General features: G+C 49.5%; 1 protein-coding gene across 7 annotated transcripts in view; it reads right to left on the reverse strand.

Moving 5' to 3' along the window:
• The window catches only part of fat3a (FAT atypical cadherin 3a), a 130,573-nt gene that overhangs the window by 91,141 nt on the left and 15,160 nt on the right, over nucleotides 1–24,272 (reverse strand). For all 7 annotated transcript variants that reach the window (XM_072701580.1, XM_072701578.1, XM_072701575.1 and 4 more), the window contains exons 2-3: nucleotides 18,503–18,628; nucleotides 8,815–12,123 (exon numbers count right to left, since the gene is read on the reverse strand). In XM_072701580.1, the coding sequence (XP_072557681.1) occupies nucleotides 8,815–12,106 (3,292 nt within the window). In that variant the 5' untranslated portion in view covers nucleotides 12,107–12,123; nucleotides 18,503–18,628. The remainder of the gene's footprint in view (nucleotides 1–8,814; nucleotides 12,124–18,502; nucleotides 18,629–24,272) is intronic.

Genomic DNA, 24,272 nt, shown 5'->3' on the forward strand with positions numbered 1-24,272 from the left:
TCATCTGGCTCCCCCCACTGTGCTGAGGGACAACACTGTGTTTCACTGGAAGACAGCTACCCCTTATCTGTAACTGTTACGCTATCTAAACGCTCTCACTAAATGCAAACGGCATAGTTAATTCAAGAGCTCTCAGTATTATATCAGACACACAAAAGAACATTTTATTACAAACCATGCTGATACAGGAGGAGCAACCGATTTAAAACAAACATCAAATCCGATTGGCCGAGGTGAAGTGATTGAAGCAGCCAGCAGCTTATTAGGGGACTGAGGCGGGACTAAGCCATCAGCCACACCCACTCTGTGTCCTGTCCAGTGTGGAGACCCTAATTAGCTCACACATGCAGAAATAAGGGGAATAAGGCAGAGGAATGGGAGTCAGTGAGGGAGTGGAGTGGAGGGGAGCGGTGTAGGAGGTTGGGGGTGGATGCGGGCTCACGGCACATCCACATTCCGGCTGGCCCAGTGCCCCAGGCCCCCCCAGCCTGGACCTCCCACCACCGCAGAAACTGCTGGAGGCACAGAGGTGACATCCGCCAGGAGGACCAATTAAGCAGGAGGGCGACAGCGAGCGAGAGAGAGCGAGAGATAAGGGGATGGTGTGATAACAGGGGATGATGTGCGGGTCCTGAGCAGGACTGAGAGTGAAGAAGCCGACGTTTTCACACGAAATAAATAAAATGCACATTATTGCCCTGAAAGACTCACAAACAGTCACCCGTTCTGGTTTTGAAAAGGTTGCGTTTGAATATTAATGACCACTTTATCCTGGAGTGGGGTGTTTGAGGCTGACAGAGATGAGGAGTCGGTCAGAACCGCGGGCCGGAACCACAGCAAATATGGGGGGGAGCAGGGGGGCGTGGCTGCAGAGCAACACGGGGCTCAGATGCTTTGGGCCAGGGGGGTTCTCGGCTTGGCGGGGAAAACGGGGGAGTCAGCAGCCCGTGGGAGCCCCCCCCCACGCCTGAACTGAGCCTACGAGCCTGGCAGACCCTGACCAGGGCCCCCGGGGGGGGGGGGGGAGACAGACACAGGGGCAGCTCCAAAACATAACAAACGAGGCCCTCTTGGGATCAGACCCAATCCAACAGCATACAAGTAATCTAAGGCCATAAATTACCAGCTGCCTGGGATGGACTCCAGGTCCCCGAGACTCTGAGTGGGATAAACGGTTGGAAGATGGATGGGTGGATGGATGGATAAATTGCCTTTAACTTATCCAACTTTAGCTGCTTAATGAAATGTGCATCTCCTGTCTGCTGTGCCTTCCTGCACTTTACAGGGACACAAACAGAATCTGAAAATAACACAACAGCATTTAATGCGAAAACGCCAATTAAGGCTGTGATAACACAGCAGCCGTCTTGGGTGCGTGTGATCAGCAAGAAAAAAACAAGCTCTGAGACGCGAAATGTCACAGTTTCAGAGGATTCAAGGGCAAAAAATGCCTTGAAAGGGGAGAAAATAACAACAGGACAACGGCAGCTCTAGGTAACGGCTCACGCTTCAAGCGCTCACCAGCAGGAGGTGATGTGCAGCACATGACAGATGCTTGCACAGACTGTGCCTTTCACCTTCACCTTGCCTTTTAGAAGATGCCTCACTTCAGTCCTAAATTTGTGAGGGTCTTAGTGAAACACCCCATTCGAACCGGAAGGGTCCGTAAGTCAGGATCAGCTTATTCTTTCCAGAAAGGTCTATAAGTCCCTGTGAGCTTCAGAGAATAGCTTCTGAACACAGAGAAGTGTTTTCCCACTGGTCCAGCTCTGAGCCTCCACCCTGCAGATTGCAGATGACATTTGCTTCAGGCTGATTCAGCGTTTTTGGCCTGGCTTCCGTCCGCATCTTCACACTTTTAGGCAGATGAGAATTTTCGATGTCGGTCTTGCAATTCCAACAGGTAGCTATAACAAAAATGAATCCAGGTGATTTTTGACTAACCCTAACCCCCTAAACACCGGCTTTGACACCTTCCTGCCCAAAAAAACTATGAGAAAAAAGTGCTTTTAAATGATCAAGAAAACTGGGCTGGGTGTTTAGTGGCCTGGTCTCTGATTAAAGCCTCTTCTTCCATCTTAATTGATTTATTTGCCATCGTCCACAGTTTGCAATGCAAACGAGCTGCTGAACAAAATGCCAGTGGCTGACTGCTCTGAACTCCAGTGCCTCGTCTGCGGTAACCCTTGCCTTTCTATCTATCTCCATAAATGCCAATTAATTATTCCACTCTGCAGACTTCTGCTAATTAATGAACTGGAATATTGTTCATTAATGAGAGCAGCAGATATACATTTTCGAATTTTCAAAGCAAAGTGCTTAATTGAAAGTTTACCTACTGTGTATTCATGCAACAACACCGACATCTGAATGAGGGACGTGCTTTAACTCACGCAGGTGTCATTCTATTCGGTTAATAGGGTCTGGGAAACGTGCAGAGCTGGCAGCCGGATCTCCGGCTGTCGTTGTGAACACGCTCTTCCGTAATTCTTTGCCTGCCATTTATTTTTCATGGCAGTTCAGGCCTCCATGTAATTGGAGCTTTTTCATATTTGTCTCCATGTCTCTTTCATCATCACGTCTATATAGCGGCAGTTCTGAAATTTACACATCCCATTCACAGGACAACAGAGGTCACTCCCCTGAATTCAGCTCTGCAGAAATGGTACGCTGCATTCCGCTGATTGGATGAGCAGTGGGTTTAACCCCATTTCCATTGGTTAAACCAGGCAGTGACTCACAGCGCACAGTAAAACCTCATCCCCTTTCTGTACTGTGCATTTTGGACAGCAGGCAAACCATCATATATGTAAGAGAGGGCTGAGCTTGACCAAAGACCATGTATCTGAAGCACTCTAGATAAAACGATTACTCAAATGTTCATAAGATACACTGTCGAGATACGGTGACTTGAAAATATCTCCACTCTGGCTGGTCTAAATCAAAAAATGCTCAGAGAATATCTGGAAAAATCAACTTTCCTTTTCAGATCAATAACTGCTTAAGGGTGTGTTGGTTAATTGCACGGCTCCTTAGGAATATGCCAGTCTCGCCTTTGTTAGGGATGCCAGAGACAAAGACTCTCTTTCTTAAATCCCCAGCCTCATATTCCTATTAAAATAACACACATCCAAACACCCTTCAACTCCACCCTAACTGTCACTTTAGAGCACATCTTGTTCCTGTTTTTTGTGCTTATATTCCCATTTTATATATTTTTTAAATATTGTACTACTTCTGTCTCATTTTTTTTCAACTCCTTTTAAAAAACATACATTTACTGTGCAGTGATCGAACTAAATTGCTAAAGAATGTCAGGAAAGTTAATTGCTACCTTAATTTATTCCAGACGTCCGATTTATTTCAGTCGACAGCTGACAGGAAAACACTGGGATCTGTCAGCATCCATCCGGAAGGTGTCAGTGTCTGTGCCCTATGAACCCTTATCCCATCAATCCACACACTTACCTTAAAGCCCACTAGTGCTATTTCAGGCAAGTGGTGTGAGGGGTCAGAGAAAAGGTCACAGAGTATCTGCCATTTACCATCAGGAGGTGACTGCAATCTGCACCAGAGGGCTGGGCACACGGTGAGACAAGGGGTCACGGGTTTTTAGCGGAGGCACCCCAAAAATAAACAGTAAAATAAGACAAAACTGTGTTGCGCAACAAGATCTTCCATGATGACTTCCATCTCCCCTCCATCCAAGGGCAGCAATGTCTGTCGCTCGTCAGAAATGACAGCAGAGCAAAGGGACACCAAAACGCTGAAAGTTTTCTGCACAGTTTGCCATGACGCGGCTTCTGGGAGGAGCTAAGAAATTAATGCATCTACATAACAGACATTTATACTTCAGGAAGCAGCAGACGCAGCCTGGCGTTAAGCACTGAAAACGTCACCTGGCCGCCTGCGTTTTTAAAGCGTTTTCAGCCACTGCGCTGCCCAGAAACAAAACTTCATCATCACACAGGCAACCGACGCGAGCCGTCGTGTGTCCATGAATGGTTCGTGAAAAACCCCACGTTAATCTCCCAGAAGAGCCAATGACGGAGGAGCCTGCAGCTAGGAAGGCATTGTTACTCTCGTACTCTGCATGCCATTTAACGGTTTACATTTCAGAGTTCAGCTGGGCCACGCTACACACCATTAAACCCATCTGCCTCCATGACGAGAAAAGGGTACGTTTACACCGGATTGGTTTAATCCTAATTGCTTTCAGCATTGTAACAATCCCTTGAAGAATTACGCTGCGCTTCCTTTCGGCGTTCTAACCCTGAACATGGGGTGAAAAAAAATAGCTACCGCCAGTGAACAAGCCTAACCACAAGCTATCATTACCTTAGCTATTTTCTTTAGCACAGGAAGCTAGCATAAAGTACACACTGGGTTATTTGCGGATTTAGCGTGAAACGCAGGATCCAGCAGCCAAACCCAGTTTCTATCCCAAAAATAATCTAAAACACAAGGAGGTCCCTCTAACTTTCACCTTAAATACCCATAAGAAATGGTTCTGGAACCACCTCATTTGTGTGTGGTAAGGGGCCCAGTTCTGTCATCTAGGACTGGTGGCCTTCAGGTCACTAATAGGGTGTTCCTTACATCCTGGTATCTGCTACCCCCTTCTACTCCTGCCACCTCGCTGTGGAAGAATTTGGGAAACACCGCAGCTCTCCACCTGGACCTCACAGCAGAGCCTGCCATGGATTTATCAGACGTCTACCAGACACTTGTAAAAGTTCACACATGTATGTATAAAGGGAAAAAATAGTGAGTAGGTTTTATTGTTACAAGTTAGTGAGAAAGCCACCAACACAAAGACCAGAATGTCAGATCCAAGAGGGCAGTAATGACCCATGTCGTTGTGCAGTGATGCTTCCATGCACCCAAGTCTTACTCAATACATCAATGACACACTAGCAAATAGTCAATATCAGTGGGAGGGGATCGGTTTGCTGCTGCACTGACTTCTGGGAATTCATCATTTCCCTCTGACACCAAACGTCCACCCCAGCTTAGCCTAGTGCCACATAACTCAGATAGGACATTGGAATGTCCTTTGACCACTAAGCCAAGCTAGAGCTATGCTCTCTGCAGCAGCCAAAAGGCTGAGGATGGCTCCATTTCTATATCTCTCATGGAGAAGGCGACAGGATGCTGAGTCACCGGAGTTCCTCGCGCCCAGCTCTGAAACACCCGGCTATGGGCTGCCTTTTCCTTACTCAAGCTGACAATGCTATTCACTGGGGGAGGTGGGCAAAGCAGAAAAGAACCAGCTTAAACAGAGATGTTATGCTTCATTAAAAGCTAAGCATAAAAACAGCCCCTTGAAAACTCCCCATAACCGACATTAGATCAGTAACGTTCTTAATAGCAGGCAGGCTCGGCCATCGCTGCTAGCAACTAATTAATGCTCAGACCTCGACCTTCAGAAAGAAGGACGGTTTACGGCTCTTAAAAACACAGTGTAAAGCAGGCACTCGTGCACAACATCGCCTCATTGTTGCTCGTCCCCCCTCTGGGTTCAGCGGCATGTGCGGTTACGCTTAATGAGGTGATGCTCCTCGTCAGCCAGGCGGACTTCAGCAAAGGTTTGTTTTGGCAGCTGAAAATGGAGATAACGTAAGCGGAGCCTCGAATCCGAGCCACACACAAGTTTGCTTTTGCCTCGAAAAGCAAACTGGAACACATAATGTTCCCCAAGGAAACTGAGATAGATGCATCTTGACTATTCGTGAATAAGGAGCTGGGGGAAGCAAAGAGGCCCATTACCAGTCACGCTGACTCACGGCGTGCTCCAAGCTGGCTTCGAGACGTGCATTTTATGCACCGGCGAAGCAGCCAAAAGAGCTACAGCAGGGATTTTGTGTTACAAGACAGTGAAACAGAGCAAACATTCTCTGAGAAGCGCTCTTGCCTTTCACTGCGGCGGGGGGGGGGGGGGCTGCATTGCTCACCCGTAAATAAGGTCTCCCACATCAACCTTATTCCAGAACATCTCCAGCGCCCTCCTCCTCACTGTGGGTTCATAAGCAGAAACCGCAGACACCTACCCAGAGAAGGGCAATGGGGAGGGGCAGCGGTGGCCTCCGGCTCTGTGGTTTTGGTTGCAGCAGCACTGAACAGCAGAGAGCTTTTTGCTCGTGGCTTTGGGGACCCTGGGCAGAAATGGCCCTGGCCTCGGGAACGAGTGCACATCCCCTACTAAAATGTCATAATCTGGGACAGAAATTCAGGTGGCAGCAGAGTTCATGTGAATATCTATCCCAAAACCTAAAGGGCATTTTCTCAGCCCCTGGGTACGTTTGTTTAGCAGTATTTGGGAGGTCTAAACTCAGCAAGGCTTGTTTAGGCTACAAGGCTGACAATGAGGACTCCAAAACACCATTGGGAAGGTCCCATATGGAGCACGCCATTGCAAGCTGTGCAGACCGCCGCTTGCTCAGCCACGTCCATGCCACAGCAGCCAACCGGGGCTGAAGTACAACTTCCATTTAATTCTCGTAGCTCCGGGCACGCTTGGCTGTCAGGAGAAACTCGCTGGCACGTGTTCCCAAAAGCCGGCTCAGCCGCAGCAGCACCAGCGGCTCCCGGCCCTAATTGTGCTGTTTTTACTATGGGGCCCCCTTTGATTTATAGGTATGACCTGTTCAGGGCTAACAAGGGCCATAAATTTAACACATCCTCTGGTTTCTGGCCTTCCATGGCTATACAGCACATGCCAGTTGGCGATTCAGAGATGGTGGCACAGCAGGAGAGATGTGGGAGGGAGCGGGTTCTTAAAAGTGCAATAAGTTTTGAAGAGTTGCGTGGATTATTGAAGGTTATCTCCCTCCCCTTTTGGCACGTTGTCTGCACAGGATGGGAAGAGTGAAGCAGCACACAGCCAGAGCATGTAGCTAACCCAAGCACCACTGGGAAGGTCTTTGGTCAAGATGACAACAGGGGCCTCTGCCAATGCTGAATCATGCTGTAGGGCCGTTATTATGATGCCTGCAATGCTCTTTCTCCTTGTATAACCATACCCCAATGTCGGACACATTATGTTCTACAGACCACGATCAGCCTCCTCTCTGTTGACAGTGCTGTGGCTGAAAAATCCTCAGCTTCTATTGTCTGGCAGCAGAAACTGGGTGAGGCCAACACAGAATTGTCATTATGGCTGTGTTCCTAGGAAAATGCTTTGTTCCAAACTGACCACCGATCTGACACGGTCATGTAGTGTACCAGAGCTGTTCTCCCTCCCTCGAGGATGCACAGGCACATTCACACTAATCTTCAGCCAGCAACATGCAGTTTACGAGTCCATATTCTTAACAATCACACCACCTTCTGTCCCCAAGCAAGATCTGTTTTGGTCGACAACCAAACTCCCGTGTCGTTATGGATATCCATCTGGCCATGTCGGTCACCTCGGGTTTATAAATAAACCTGGCATTTATTAACAACCCAAATTAGAGGAATGGCTCACTTTCAGACACTGTTCAGGGCAGTGGCCTCACCGAACATTAGCCAGCACCAGAGACCCACAATTCCCCCTACTGCACAGTGCCGCCAAGCAAACTCAAGTCTCACTCTTAACACAGATATTACTTTCACAACATAAACTCAACTTATTCCTAAAGCAGCCCTTGGAGTATCTGGTTTCCTCTGTCAACGATGGGAATCCAGAAACCCGCTAATGGTTAATCGAGCGTGCCATATCACGTTTAAGGCTTATCCCATGGTGAGCTTTTAGGGCTGTTTAGAGCTGCAGTATGTCTTCCTGTGATAGTCAGGAGCATTCTCACACTGTACAATAATGATTTGTTGCTTCGTGGTGCAAGTACCTCAAATTACACTTCGCTGAGCGCAGGTGGTGAACGACAACAATGGAAGTGGGGGTGTGACTCTGTGGTATTTGGCAGAACACAGGCTACCTTGGCCTTCAGATTTTGCCATTCTGTTGGATGCGTAGTTAGCATGAAGGGTCGGTTCCCTCATGCTTACTTGTTTCGTAAATGCCAGGAGGATGAAATACTGCAGCAGACAGTGCACCTCCTAGTCTATTGGAGGGCAATTTGGTAACGTCAAGATAATTTACTAATTTACTCAAAGATAATTTAGCACCAATTCATTGTTCTTCCTAATGATACTGCTATTTAAATCTGCTTAAATTTTCTTCCCTAACAGTTTACTTTTAAATTTTCTCCCATTTGAACAGAAAACTACTTCAAAGTCATAATTTACAGGGTACATGAGGATTGCCTTTGTCATAATGATTCTCAGCATTTTGTATTCAGCTCCTAATTGTCATACATCCCAAAATGTTCATGCTCCTATCGATCACAGAAGATGAACACTATGGCTGTCCTGTCTCTGCTACCCGGACAGGGCACTGTCATTTAATTTACATCATGCAAGAAATAATTCAACATTTCACAGCAGAATGTAACGCAACAAAAGGTCCTGTCAAATAGTCTCCCAGCAATCTAATGGTTGGGGGTCCAGCAGTCAGTGCAGGAAGCAAAAGTCAGAAGTCCGAGTCACAGAAAAAATGATATGACAACAAATAAAGAAACCCCGCGTGGTAATTCAGTCCAGACTCAATCCCCCAAGAAAGAATTGATGATTGTAAATCATAGCTTATATCTTCAGAGGAGCAAACCCTAGATTTGGCATCTAGTAGGCAGACAGCTTGTGTCTGAGTCTCTTTCGTACTATATAATATAAACAGCAAAAAATCAACAAAAATGACCAATAGCTAATTCCAAAGTTATGATTGGATGGTTTAATGCGCAAGCAAATGATAATATGCTTTATCCAAAAACAACATACCTGTTTCTTCATCAATGGAGAACCTTCCCAGGCCACTCCCATCTCGAATGGAATACTGGATCTCTCCATCTCGTCCGGCGTCATCGTCTCTGGCTGTGACCTGGAGGACGCTGGTTCCTATCCGCGAGTTCTCTTTTACAGAGCCGGTCAGGGCAAAATCGGAGAAGTATGGGGTGTACAAATTCTCATTGACATCCACCACCTCCACCTCAACGAAGGAGACAGACAGAAGGGAGACGGGCCGACCCTTATCCTTAGCACGCACAGTCAGGTTGTAGAACTGCTGCGTTTCATAATCTAGCTCTTTGTTCAGTCGGATCACACCGCTGGTTTTGTCAACCTCGAACTTTCCATTATAGTCATTAGCAAGGGCGTACCGGACCTGGCCACCAACCCCCAAATCTGGATCCTGAGTCTCTAGCCAAGCCACAATGGTGCCCATGGGAAGATCTTCCAGGACCCGTGCATTGTAATAACTGGGGATAAATGCTGGAGGGCAATCATTGACGTCCTCCAAGGATATCCTCAACGTTGCCACAGAGAACCTCTGGCTTCCCTTCTCGGCCTTGTCACGAGCTTCGACTTTAAGGTTAAACATCGATATAAACTCCCTGTCAAGTTGTCCAGCAACATAAACAATCCCATTTGTGCTGTTAATCCCAAACTGGGTTGTGCTTGTCAGCATAGTGTAAGAAATCTCCCCATTGACGCCCAAATCCTTATCAGTGGCTTCAACTTGAATCACTTCTGTCCCAATAGCAGTGTTCTCGGGCACAACGGCTCGGTAGCTGTCCTGGATAAACTGCGGAGTGTTATCGTTTGCATCCTCCACAAACACCGTCAGCAGACGCCAGTTGGATTTCTGCGGTAGGCCCAGGTCATAAATGGTAATGTTGAGAAGATACCTATCTGCCTTTTCACGGTCCATTGGTAGGAAGACTGTTATCAGCCCACTTTCCATGTCTATTCTGAAACAGCTGTCTTTGTTACCGTCAGAAATAGCATATAAAATCTGGCCATTGAAGCCAGTGTCACCATCATCCGCTTTTACCCTGAAAACACTTGCTCCGGCCTTAAGATCTTCACGCACCAATATGTCGGTGGGAAATGATTTATCAAACTGGGGAGTCTGTCTGTTAACTGAATAGAGATCTATAAAGCCTTCCTCAATTTTGGGTTTGCTGTTCGCTTTCGCCTTTTTGAGCAGCTTCTCTGCTAATTTTTGCGCTACCCTGGTTTCTTTGCAGTTGAAGCTCTTGGGGGGAATTTTTCCATGAACCACCGAGATATTTACAAACATGGCATCAGAGAAATTCTCTCCGTCCGTGGCAGTTATCTTTAAGCTGAAGATCCCATTTTTGGGATTGGCAGTGGTGAGAGACCTCCGTAGTGTGAGAACCCCAGAGTCTGGGTTCAGATCGAAGAAGCCCCGTTCATTCCCGGAGAGAATCTTATATTTCACCAGCTCAAGCTCATCTATGTCGATGGCAGACATGGTGGTGATCACCTCTCCGATGGGGAAATCGCGGGAGATCACTCCTTGACAGGCAATTTTCTCGAACAGGGGTTGGTTGTCGTTCACATTCTCCAAGTGAACTGTGACATTGACTTCATTCTCACGCCTGTAAGGAGACCCCCAGTCAGAGGCCCTGACAATGAACATGTAGCTCTCTGGCGTGGACTCAAAATCAAGCTCTCCTGTAGTGCTGATGACACCAGAAAACTGGTTAATCTTAAACGGGAGAGACTGGAGGCTCGCTATGCTATAGGTTATGTACCCGTTCTCGCCTTTGTCGTCGTCAATGGCAGATACCACCAAGATGTTTGTCCCGATCGGAATGCTCTCATTGACAAACACCTCGTAAGACGGCTGAGTAAACATGGGGGTATTGTTATTTGCATCTTCAATTGTGACTCGTACATTTGCTTTGAGCTTACTGTCTACCTCAATCACTTCCAACTCAAACACCTCCTGATCTACCGTGGTAAACTGACGAGCTGTAGTGATTACACCAGTCAGGGTGTTCATGTTAAAATACACAGCGTCAGGGGTGGGACTTAGGATGTACTCGGCATCATCAGGTTCTGGGGAGATTTTCACAGCCTCCACAATGGTACCTGGAGGGGAAATCTCACTAAGCAAGACTTCATACATTTCCTTTTCAAATGTGACCTCTACAGGTTGTGGTCTTTTCACTGACAAGTGTACTATTTTAACAGCTGAAAACCTTTGAGGGGAACCCCTGTCTTTAGCCTGAAGAGTCAAGTTGCAGCCATAAGGGAAATTGTCCCAGTCTATGGGGTCTGTCGCTTTTATCTTATACTCATTGCCTGCTGCCGACCGATACAGGCTAAACTGCTCCAAAGGGTCTCCAGCCACAATAGACACCGATTCTATCTCTCCGTTCTCTCCCTCATCCAGGTCTTCGACCGTGACCACAGCGTAGACAGGGTCTTTATCCAGAGAGGATGGGACGTGGGTGGCCACGCTCAACAGGGGCGCATGCTCGTTGATTCGCTCCACGTGAATGAAGAGCTTGGCGGTGCTGCTCACGCCGTTGTTGCCGTACAGCTTCATTCCCCGGTCGACAGCTAGGATCTCCAGGTCATACCTGCTCTGCTCATCGGTGTTCAGCTTCCCACTGAGTGAGATCACGCCGCTTGTGGGGTGGACGGCAAAGAGCTCCACCTTCTCTTTGAAGAAGTAATAAAATTCCCCATTGGAGCCAATGTCCGCATCGGTGGCCGTGACCTGTGCAATGCTAGTCCTCAGTGGTGTACTCTCAGGAATAGTCACAGAGTACGTGGTGGGAGAGAACAGAGGCCGAAGGTCGTTCATGTCCAGCACCTGTATGTTCACTTTGGTCCACGTCTCTAAGCTGTCCCCCTTCACAGACGCCTTCACAGTCAACAAGTAATTATCCTGTATTTCCCGGTTCAATATGGCGGAGTTTCCGCCTTTAGTCCTAATACGCAAGAAGCAGAAATCTCCAAGAACATACTCCTCCGCCTTAAAGAAGCCCTCCTCATCCCCGGAGGTAATCCTGTACTTAATATCCCAGGAGCGGTGCAGGAGCATAATCCCCATTTTAACTTTACTGCTGGCATAAGTCCGTGCTGCAGAGTTCTCGTATACAGTGGCATTGTAGAGGGAATGTGTGAAGAGGAACCGGGGGAGGCCTCCTGGCTCCTGAAACACTTGGCTGCAGCAGGAGAGAAGCTGGGAGAGCAGGAGGGCCAGGCAAAGGTGGAAGGTCTGCATTCCTGCCCACGGGCCCATCTTTACAGCCATGCCATCATTCTTCCATCCTGAAACAAAGAGAGCAAGAGCGACGTGTCATTAGGGGGGTTCCTCACCGCAGGAACGCACCACAGGCCAGAACTCGGCCTTTCAGCTCTGGCAACGACAGGCCACTAATTATTCATCCAATCAATAAGACAGATCACGACGCGGAATTGTCAAGTAACCAGGCAACCGAGTCTGTCAGGACCAGGCACCTTGCAAACATGGCTACAACCCCTCGGTGGTGGGGGGGTGGGGGAATCATGAAGGATCGCAGCAGTTATGAATGGCGAAAATGTCACGACACCCATCTAAATAAAACACGACGAGTTTCAGAAATGTCAAGCCAGCCCGCGGCACAAAGACAGATCTAAGACATGCGATTGATTTACGTGCAAGAAGTATGTAACTCGGTCATGTTCAATGATGGAATTCTAACATTTTGATTTTTTATCTACAATGACGGGAACAAACTCAAAAATAAATAGCCACAACTATGCACACTTCTGGGAGAGGAGAGAGCCTGAGATGTGGTAAATGGCGCGTCGAGGACACACCGCGAGGCCGCGGCGCTCACAATATGATGACTCCTCGTTTCCACTGGCGGTATTTATGGAGGAGCTGGCAGAGTCGGCCGTGTTTGAGCTCACCTCTAATGACACCCTCGACAAAGGGCACTTTCCACCCTCCCTTCAATGGCTGCCCTCATGCATCCAAATATAACAGTCCTTTCAGACACAGCGCTACATCCAAACCCTACAATAAAACCCTCCCAGTTTTTTAAAAGTTCATTTCAATTACACATATAAAACAACACCGAGAGTCCTTCATCATGCTTTAAGCAGTGTACTTAAAAACAAATATAAATTTGTCACAAGTTTCCTCTTTCCACAAACATTGCAGTGTGCTCAATATAACACTGTCAACTGTTTTTCAAACAGTTCTCACTCTGCATATAAGCATACTGCACCAAAGCCTCTTATCGGTTTAGCAAAATTGAAATTAATGCAATACTGATGTCTGCAAAAGACAGCAGCTGAATACTAGTTCAAAAGTCACATGGGTGCAAAACAGGCCAATCAGCCTTCTTCTCTTAGCCAAACACATATATAACTGTTCAGCATTGAATTGTGAATTCCGATAATTTTTATGAGAAATTTGTAGTTGTTTCTGTTCTCCTTTTTTTTAGTTACACTGTACTGGTGAAAGAGAATCCGGGTGAGCACTGGGCATATTTGAGATTCACTCTCCAGTCACAAAGTGGTGTCTCTGGCCACGTTAGTCCTGGATTTTGGTCCTCTGTCACTTCTTGTCTCCACAAAGCAGAGAGAAATGTGTTGGTCTGGCCAACATCTAACAAAAGGTACATCAAAATATCCAAAAGCACGATGCAGTAAGCGGCGTTCCTCCTATCTGTCCGCGCAGTCACGAGTGGAGTAATGAACGGCTTCAGCAAGCAGTGGAGTCCGACGCCTCCACGCCAGCCGCCAACGAAGCTCATCACCAGCTATCCCGTAGTGTCTCGTTTTCATGCCCCTCACAGCCACAAAAGCTTGGTGAACATCCGCAGGGGAAAAACTGCCTTAAATCAAACTGCAAGTTCAAAAGATCCTTCACAGTAATGTATGCTAAATAAAATTGTTCTCTATAATACATGAGCTGCAGACTTTGGACTGTGGACACTGATGCCCGGGCAAGTCTTCTGGAGAAGTCTTTCCCAGTTACGGCAGGACATTGACCACTTCACACATGCTACAACGGTTCAAACCGTCTTTAACCACTCTGGCCGCCACCTAAATCTCCTCTTCCTTCTCCAAGCACCGCTCAAGCCCCCAAAAAGACCAGGTTACTCCTGTAGGCAAAAGAAATCCAACTGGTAGAGAAACCTTGACTAATCCTGCGTGATGAACCCTGGTTGCCACTGAGGGAGCACAGTTACGTTCCTGTGGCTTGTGGGTCAGATCCAGCCAAGTGAGCACCTGTGATTCTGCAGACCCCCCCAGGCAAAACAAGCCTGATGTGCCAAGTTCCACACTACTGTCGAAGCTTATTTTTGATAAAGTAAAATACTCATAATAATAATTTAATAAACACAGCCAAAGGCTCCAGGCTGCATCAGTCCTGACCTTAGTGAAGATCAATCAGAGTTCAGCTCTGGAGAATGGGAACATTGGTGATTGGTGTTAGACAGTAAAAGCTGTTTTGTCTGTCAATGAAGGTCAAGTTTCAGCGTCAGGGATTTCGAAGACCGAAATGTAACAAAAGGTGCTTCCTGTGATAAAGACACGTCGAGCGAAGTCACTAACGACAAGAGCAGCGCCGGGAAAAAGGCGAAAAAGGAGCGGGCTGGTCAAAAGCTAGCTACGGTCAAAAGCTAAAGTTGGCAAGCGATGGAGGCGCGCGGCTGTCGCCCCGCCAGGCCTGCCTGACCTGGATCGGGCAAGTCGGACAAGAGTCCTGGAAGGATTTCAGATCCCGAAAGTGGAGCAGCACCTCAGAGCTGCCGGTCCGGGCCCAGCGATGGGCTGCCTCCCCGCACGCTGTGGGCGCTCTGTGTGGGCTGAGCCGCTCCCCCTAAAGTGCCAATGTGGCTCACGGCGGCTTTAACATCCGGGAGCCGACACCAGCCCCCCAGCCCGGAGAAGGAGAACCATGGAGGGATTTAAAACCAGGTTCCATCTGGGATTTCTGACGCTCGCTAATAAGAAATAAATGCGTCTTATACCCAGTCTGAGCAAGGCTCAAAGGCGCAATAAAGAGCGCAGTTTACGCTACGCTGCATTTCCCCCGCCCCCCCCCCCACACTCCCTGGCAGGTCCCCAGAAAACCAGAAAAGTTTTCTGCTGCACATGAACCAGATAAACGACAAACTTCCGAACACATTAAGTGACTCACGCTGGAAGAGAGCACCAAGGATAAAGCTCTCCATGCAAACCATGAAATAAGACCAGATGAAACAGGAGCTGTGCTGCTGAAGCCCAGCTTTGATTAGTGCGCTGAGCGCGGCGCCTTTCAAAGCGTGAACACACTCCCTCACGCCGGCAGAACATCAAGCCGAGAGCAGGACTTTTATGAGGCAGTGTTTATGACTGATAGGCTGACCAAGCAAACGTCGGACTGAGGCACACAGGCGGACAGGCGAGTCCTTGGAAGAACCGGCGAAGGACGGCTTTGTATAACATTCATTCGGCCGAAATAAGTATCACGCTGGCCCCCGCCTCTGATCGTATCAGCTTCGCTGAGGGCTGCAGTGGACGGGGGGGAGCCTTGAACAGGGAAACAATGTGATCTGTCTGATATTTCAAAACAGTGATGAATTCTTGTACTTCTGTACTTAGAAGAGTGCGAGGGTTTTCCAGCTACTGTGTGTGTGGGTGCCAAATATCCCCTCGATGTGACAAAAACTTTAGTATTTTGACGTTGTGGGACCATTTTTTTGGTCCCCGAAAGTGGAAACTCAAGTTTTATAAAAATCTACGACTTCAATCAAAAAACTAAAGATGCCACAAGTCTCGTATTTCGTTTGGTTACTTATAGTAAAGGTTAGGGCTGGGTAGGGGTTAAGGTCGTCGTGTTGGGAATAGGGTTATGCCTATAGAAGTGAATCCCCACAAAGATATGAATACAAACGTGTGTGTGTGTGTGTGTGTGTGTAAACCGCTAACTGCCAGACTGGTCAATAGTGGAAAACTATTTAATTAGCGGAACTGGTAACAGACACCCCCCCCCCCCCCCGCACAAAACATCTATGGATCTCAGATGCCATCGTTCCGCTGCCCCCGCAAGTTGCCACTCAGATGTTTGGGTTTCTGTGTTCGTTCTGTGCTCCCGTTTGAAGACGACTCAAGTGAGACAGACAGCAGCCACGACGCTCGCTCTTGGCATTCAGGAATATCAACCCGCATGCAGAACAAAGTATACGTGCTAAATGCCGAACATGCCAAAAATATCAAAACGAGAATCAAGAAACCGGAAAAAAACTGAAAAGCAGATAACATACACAAGGGAAATTTATAACTGGGAAAAAAAGATTAGAGGATGGAAACAGTGGTGGCATAAATATTAATCTGTATAGCAAACAGTGCAGCGCATTGCAGGGGGAATCAGCGACCACGTGCCGGTTTGGGAAGGGGGGGGGCAGCAGCGGTCAGGATCGCACGTGGTAAGAGAGCTGCTCGGGGGGTGAACACGGCAAATCGGAAACCTGTCAAAACAGCCATAAATCTGTTAGCTGATACCCCACCGCCACCCGGTGCGAATCTCCTCAGACACAGCGCCTTGTGTCAGCGAGGAACCACACCTGTCCTTCATCACGGCCTTCAGCAGGCCGCTTCAGGACCTGGGACCCCAAAGCCTCCCCCTCCCCCCCATGGCATCGCTGTGAATCGCTGCTCATTGTCATGCTAATGCTGGTTCAAAGAAGTCCCCCCCCCCACCCCGTTTAATATTTAGCAGGTCTTTTCTTTCCTCAGATCAGCACACATTTCTCCAGCTTTTTTTGGTCATTAGCTTCATTACACATGCAAGGCATGTTTACACAATGCTGACTCCCTCTTCTTCTACGATTTCAAACATACAGGACACGTTTGTTTTCTATCCCCCGACCAGCAAATCATGTTGAAAATTATGCAAATATATACGAGGCGGTGCAGGGCGTCACACACATGCGTTACAGGCAGCGTAAACACTGGGACTTCACTTTCCGGTGGATGAAAGGGCCAGTTGTTTTTGACCAAAGCCCCCCCGCCCCGCCCCCCCCCCCCCCCCAGGCCCACCTACGCCGGCCAGAGGCTTCAGTGCCCCTGCTACTGAATTCCATACTAAAGGGTAGAAAAGCAGCGTTTTTTTGACCCGGCGTTGACACTGAACGCCTTTTCAAAAGCTGAATCCATCAAAGGTAATTAATCCTTTTTGCACATTGGACACCGGCGCCTTTAACTGCCCGGGCCGCGGTCCTCGGGCCAGAGACGGCCACATCCATCCCCAACCCCGGGGGCTCCGGAGGGTCGTCTGTGTCTCCTCGCTGGCAAGTGTTTAGCACGTTTGGGGGGGGGGCTGTGAACTCGGGCCTCTTTGGCGGCGAGAGGCGGCCGCAAGGGCCAAACAGACTAGCAGGTCAGACTCAAACGGGATCAACTCCAGCTCGTCCCGGATTCAATTTCCCACGGATCTCAGCGACGAGGGCGACGTGGTGGAGAACTTCAAACAAAAGCCTCAGCCTGCATCCTGGCCCGGCGGACCATAATGTAATGAGCCATTCTGCAACCCCACCACCCTCCACGACATGGAAGATTCCGGCAGTGATTTTAAAAAAGCCTGTTATCCCTGGGTATGTGACACCACAAGCTGCGGCTCATTAACACTGACTGTTTTTATTTGAAAAGCGTTAAAAAAGCTACCTGCTAACAAGCGACGGTCGGTTGCACATCCGGGGCTGACGGAGGCCCCACCCCCGCGACCCTCCCACAGAAGCCCACGGCTATGAAGGCACTTCTGTTTGGTGCGAATCCCGACCTTCCCATAATGCCGAGCAGCATGCCAGGAGTCGGGTCACTGGAGTTCACAGGAGGCGCTTTTCGGTATATAAACCTGACTTCCATTCCTGGGATCTGATTGGGCTGTCAGACTGTATTCAGCACTAAGATTCTGACAGGGAGGACGTGTTAATATCTAAATGAATCATTCAGCAGAAACTTAAAAGTGGCCACCTACAAAGGTGAAAGAAACACTACTCATTCTCCATCTCTTATCAAACCGCAAACTGTATGAAGGCGTATGTGCAGAGATAAGCATTGCCCACAGAGGTTCAGGCAGCTCTGGAATTACTCCAAGCAAACTGCTTGGAAAACATGCAGCAAAAGAGAGTTCTTCCTCGTGGACACGGCCGGTCCAAACACAAAAGCAGAACATGCCTGAGGTGAACGCGGGACCACTGCTGGATCTCGGCCTGCATCCCGGTCGGAGGCAGACCTGCCTGCAGCAACTATTCCGCCACGCTGAAGGTGGGGGGGGGGACACTTGGCCAGGAGCACAGAGCACAGCAAGCAGGGGGGGCAGACCTGCCCTTATCCCTCTATTCAGAACCACAAACTCCCCCACACACACTCTGCAAACATTGCTGAGGGGGGTGGCAGGGGGGTGGCTAGGAAGTTTTCTTAAAAAAAAAGAACAATAAGACAGACTAACAGTCACATAGACACTCGAAGAGTGGAAAATGCAGCTCTTCCTCATGTCTGCAAAGTCTCACACGCGGTACCAGAGCCCAGCCCCCCCTAAACACCCTGAAACCGTTCTGTCAGTCTCAGGCAGGGCGATCGCAGCGTGGGGCCAATTAAAAGCATTAAGGAAGCCCCCCTAACCCCCGGAAGGACTGCAGAGAAAAGAGGAGCTGGCGGGAGTCCTTACCTGAGGAGGGGAGCTGGGTGTGCAGGGTCCCAGGTGCGAGAGAACGCCATGCGGCTCGGAGGGGTCGGTCACACGGGGGCTCGTCTCTAACAGCAGCACGATGATTACCACTCCCCTTCAGCGATGCTGCCGACCAGACGAGAGATGGGGGGGGGGGGGGAGAGAGAGAGAGAGTGTTAGTGTGTGAGAGAGAGAGAGAGAGAGAGAGAGAGAGAATTCAGAGCAGCTGCCAAGATTAATCCTGTCGTACGCTCCCCCCCCCCCCCCCCCCCCACCAGTGCAGTCCCCTGAAAGGCAGCGGGAGCCGTTGGGAGGCGTGGAGAAGGAGCCACTTCACAGAGGGAGGAGGGAGAGCGCAGTGCAAAGTGGCAGCAGCAGCCATGCATGGAGTCTGCAAGCGGGGTGGCCGACTGGGAGGGAAAAGCAGCAACTCCTCTCAGAAAGGGGGGGGGGGTGTGCGGGGGGAGGTAACATACATATGGAACAAGCACAGGAACAATGCTGACAGGACAAGCTGACCAACAGCCCCCGAGCCAGCAGCCGGATCGAACTATGGCTTTCTTGGGGGGAGGAAAGCAGGGAGGGGAGGCTTTGTTGGGGGGCGAGGAGGGGCCTGGGCAGGGGTGGGGGCGCCGTACCCCAACGGACAGCGGGGGTCCGCCCTCCAGCGCTTGGCTGGATGAGTGCAAAAACGCAGCAGGCACAGTGAAGGAATTCCAGTTTGTTTTTAATTGTCAGGGAATCTCCCCACTGCTGATTGGCCAGAAGGGAGCCCCGCCCACCTCTGTATCCATTTAAAATAAACACACTAACCAGACGGTGATCCACTAAACCACACAATGTGGAAAGCAGAAAGAGGAGCGATACTGACATGGAAAGCAGAAAAACGCCTCTGTCACGGCGCTGACGGAGTGACACACATCCCAGGGTTTGGCCATAGGACCACGGACCCCTGCCACAGGGGCCTGTCCACATTCTAACATTTTATCTTTAAACACAAGCAGAGAGACACTGAGGAAAACAAAGGGAGGTGCTGACAACGGCAGGCTACAGTGACCCCCCCCCCCCCGCCCCGCCTAACCCCGCCCCCCGGGATAACAGGCAGCCTCACTTCAAAAAGCGGCCTGCTGGCCAAAAGCACCCATCACACCCCTGTCTACAGCCCCCTTCACTCGCACGCCTTTTACCCACAATGCCCTGCATGTGTTTCAGCATCACTAACCTTCCCGCTGCTGGACTGTCCTATTAAGAGTGCGGCTCTCTAATTAGGGTATCACAGGGGGCGCTAGAGATACAATCTGAAGGCAGTGGGGGTGACTACTCACTCCCCCTCGTCACTCTCCTCCACCCAGAGGGTAGACTTTGGAATAAAAGGCACAGACTTTCCTTTTTTGTGGAAACAAGGTGCCCATCCCCCAATCTGCCCCAACAAGGACTTTTAGAAGCTCTCCAAAGAAAGTGGTAATGAGTGAACGTCCACTGGGGGCTCCATCGGGGTTTGTTAGGGAGAGAGAAGCTGCTGGGTGTGTGTGTGTGTGTGTGTGTGTGGGTGTGAGAGAGAGAGAGAGCATGTGAGCGTGATGGAGATAACCACCGTTCCAAGACCTAAGAATGGTAGTCAATGGAGCTTATGTCAAGGTGTTACAGAGCTGAGATGGCGCCCCCTGTCTTTGATGGAGAGAACAGAGGCTAGAAAAAAATGCTGTAGAATCCCAACTGGGACAACCCCTCATACCCCTCATTCTTCAGGTGATGCAGGGCAGGGGCAGTCCCCCCCCAACCCCCCTCGCTGCCTGTGCCTGTGGGTCAGGCTGCCCCCCCCCATCCATTCTTTATTAGTGTTGTCAGTAAACTGGCAGATAATAATAATTCCAGCCCTGCCGATTCATCCAGATGGGCGTCTAACGTTACCTTGGTTTTTCATAAAAAACACCATTCCTCAATGGTTTTGCCCCCCCCCCCCGGGGCACTGCTGTTGGACCAAGAGCAGAGAGACTCATTATGACTTTGGGGGGGGATTTTTTTTTACACAAAAATGCGCATTTTCTCACGTGTGCTTTTCATGTGAAACTTCAAACGAAACCAAAAGGCTGAAACAGCAAGGAGCAGAACAAGTGTGCATCTCCCTCCGAAACCGTAAGAAAACACAGCCCCCCCTCCCCCCCCCCACCCACGCACCCCTGGTGATGGGGGTCAACAAGCAGGAACACTAATAAAACAGATGGATAAAGTATTAGCTGCCGTTGGCGACGGCAGACGCTGGGGCCACTCAGAGCACCGTGAGACCATGAGTCTCGTGCAGGACTGGTTTTGTCGTTTGTGGCTATGTTCTCGCCGGGGGGGGGGGGGTCCTGAGCGTGTAGCTGTAACACATCTCCCTCTACCCATAACCCCATTCCTGGAGCCCCACGAACCAGAACGCCCTCACCCCTGACAAAGGGGTTAATTTTGCCATTCAGTGCCAAATCTCACCCCCCCCACACACTTTTTTTGTTTTTTGTACTGTGAGATTTACCCCCCCTCCCCCCCCACTGTCAGGCCCCATCAATGTTCTCACCCCTGTGTGTTGGGGGAGGCTGTACAGCTAGGCACCCCTTGCCCCCACTGCTCTTAACCCACATCACAGGCTGCATAGCCCCCCCCCCCCCCCCCCCCACCCAGAAAGCATTGCAGGGGTGTGCTGATCCATAGATTTACTAGCAGTCCTTAATTTAATTCTGTTAAGGCCTCCAGAACTTGGGGGGGGGGTCACAAAATCACTCTGTGATGACACATGAACATATTTTGCTTACCCCTCCTATACAATGGTATTTCCCTGGGGGGGTAACAACCTACCAGTTTAGCAGAGCCATCTGTAGTGCCTGCAAACATCACACTTTGGAGGGGGCATGGTGTGAGGTTTGTAACACACTCTCTGGCCCGTTCTGGATGGTTCCACAGCTCAGGGCCCGGACCGCAATGAAGCGTGGGGAGTTTCATGGAGGGGAGGCATAAAACCGGGCTCCTCATTTTGCACAGCCTTCAAAGTTCATAGGGAGACAGATATGTTCCTCACACCTGCCTGGGCAAAGGATTATGGGTAGGCTGTTTGTACTCCAACCAGCAGAGGATGAAAGGACGGATAAAATAAGTAAAACAGAAGAAGCCATGACTTCAAAATGAAATCTGTCTCTCTGACATTATTTTTCTGAGGGTTATTTTGGGGATGGAAACGTGATGCTCGAGTCCCAAGGACAAACCCTGTCATGGTGAGCAGAAGCAGGCGCCTGACAGCACGTCAACATGTCCGGGTTCGATCAGAACGGTGAGAGACACATGTGCTCGACAGCCGTTAGTGTCTGGCGCCTCTGAGTGACATCGTGGTCACCGGCAACGTCATCCATCATTTGAGGAAGAGTCACATGATAATGATACTGACAATTTTATTGATCTCCGTGGGGAGATTCTCTTTTGGGTTACCCCATCTTGCCCTCAGTAACACAGATATATATGTATGTGTGTGTGTGTGTGTGTGTATATATATATATATATATGTGTGAGAGCAAGCTGAGCAGCCACCTGCCACAGAGCCCATGGCACTGGGGGTTATGGGTCTCGCTCAACAGCCCAGGGACATGTAACTATTCTGCAGAGCCAGGCCTCAAACCAACAACCTTCTGATCACAGGCACAGAGACTTAGCCCTCTAAGCCACACACCACCTGTTACAAAGAGCGCCCTCTAGCATCACCACAGTTAACGAAAGTATCTTATTTAAAACGCTCTGGGCCCCGCAGATGCACTTCAGCTGATTTACTTCCACGACCGATGCAGCCATTTAACATTACTTGGCTTGGAAGCCTTATTTTTGGTGGTTTTCTCTCTCCACTCATGATGATGTTAGACAGGTGTTTTTATTGTGCGTCTGCTAGGGCCATTAAATTAGGGAGAATAACAGAGCACATTACTGCCCCCCCCCCCCAAATGATGAGGAATACACCGGGGAAACTTACCACGGAATAAAACACACCAGCAAGCCTCAGCAGCCAGCCTGTCTCACTGTGGGATTTTACTTCCATACCTGCATGCTTCCCCATTGGCTGAATGCCGCATGCAAAGTCCCTGAGGAAACTCCCACTTTACAAAGTTACCTTTCCAAAAATCTGTGGGATAGAACCTCAACTTGACCGAAGATACACAGACTTACCAATAGGAAGACATCTAATGCGACTAAAACACATTCAATCAGTCGAACAGAGGACTCTCCAACCCCCCTCCCCCCCCCCCCCCCCCCCCGCCGGGGTGACCTTAGCCATGCCACCCGCTGGCCTGTAAACACAACACGCTCGCTGAGCGAAGCACGTTCACGTTGGGTGAGAGGCGTCTGGAGAAAAGCAGCAAAACATAGACTGAAGTTTGGAATAGGAGGGGCATGTCGGAGGGGGGGGGTTTCACCGCGTTTAAAAAAGTGTTTAAATGCAGCTCTCAGAAGCCATTACATTACAGGCCCATGAATCAAGCTGTGCAGCAGCCGAAAAGACAGGCATTTAAAACAATATGCAATTTATCCAACTGTCTCTTAAGAGTTAATTTCTTCATTATGCATCTGTTATATGCTTTTTCTCGGGGAGTCCAGCACCCCCCCTCGCCTCTGATGGTGTAATTTGTACCCTGCTGTACTGTTTTGGCTGCAGGTTCTTTCCCAGATGTTGGTTTACAGCTGTGTATTAACGGGCTGGACTCTATGACCTACTGGTGAGTGAGACAGAACAAATCAAACCAGCTGATACAAACCGAGTCCTACTGCAATCGCTTAACTACCAATAATGACATAAACCAGCCAGTGAAACTAACTCGCCTTCCATCCAATCTACAGCAATCAGCCCAGTAGGTCGAAAGTAGAACACTAGCTTAATTAGGCAGAAAATCTTCATGGCTGACATTTCTAAAACGACTTTTGTGTCTATTTTTATGCTCCCAAATTATGGTCTAACACTTAACTGATGTTTATCGATGCATTCAACAATTACATTGTTGCAGTGAGGCGTGGCATTCAAACAATGAAAAAAGCCGAGTGTGAATGTGACTGTACCCTCAGAGCCACTGCTGAGCTGGGCTTTACACTCCAAGCAGCCCAAACACAGCCTGTAATGCACATAAACACTCAGACGTATTTACCGTGCAGCAACCATGTTTTCATGAGCGATTGCCTGGTTACGGCTGGGGGTGGTGACGAAAGGTCATAAAGGTCACCAAGACTCCGGTTGGGGGGGGGGGGGGGTGACGAACTTCATCATGAGGGTGCAGGGGGTTAATGATGTAACAACGCGAGGTTCCGTAATGACCAGCAGTGCGAGGCAGCTGGCTGTCAATGGCAACCGCATCTTAACGGTCGCTGGGCCGATTCAGATGCTAATGACACTGCAGCTTCGCAGTCACGCGGACCAGGAAGGGTGGTCAGCGTTGGGGGGGGGGGTTTATCCAGGAGCTCCAAAGCGTCATAAAAACCAGCACTGTGCTCCAAACTGTGCACCCTGCAGGTAACTGACCCCTAAGTCCAGCTCGTACCTCTTTCCGAGAACCGGGATTCCTGGGGGCCACAGGGCCAGTATGAAAGGGGCCACAGCAGAGATGAAGCATGAAAGCGGAGCCTGCAGCGTGCCGAGCCTGGAATGGCGCCGTCTCTGCATGGCCGTTTGCAGCAGCGGCCAAACCACACCATAAAAACGGCCGGTAACAACTGCGAGCCAAACACGGCTGGCCGGGCCTTTGCGCCCTCCGGGCTGCCGCCG

The sequence above is a fragment of the Paramormyrops kingsleyae genome, chromosome 17 (assembly GCF_048594095.1).
Source record: "Paramormyrops kingsleyae isolate MSU_618 chromosome 17, PKINGS_0.4, whole genome shotgun sequence".
NCBI lineage: Eukaryota > Metazoa > Chordata > Actinopteri > Osteoglossiformes > Mormyridae > Paramormyrops > Paramormyrops kingsleyae.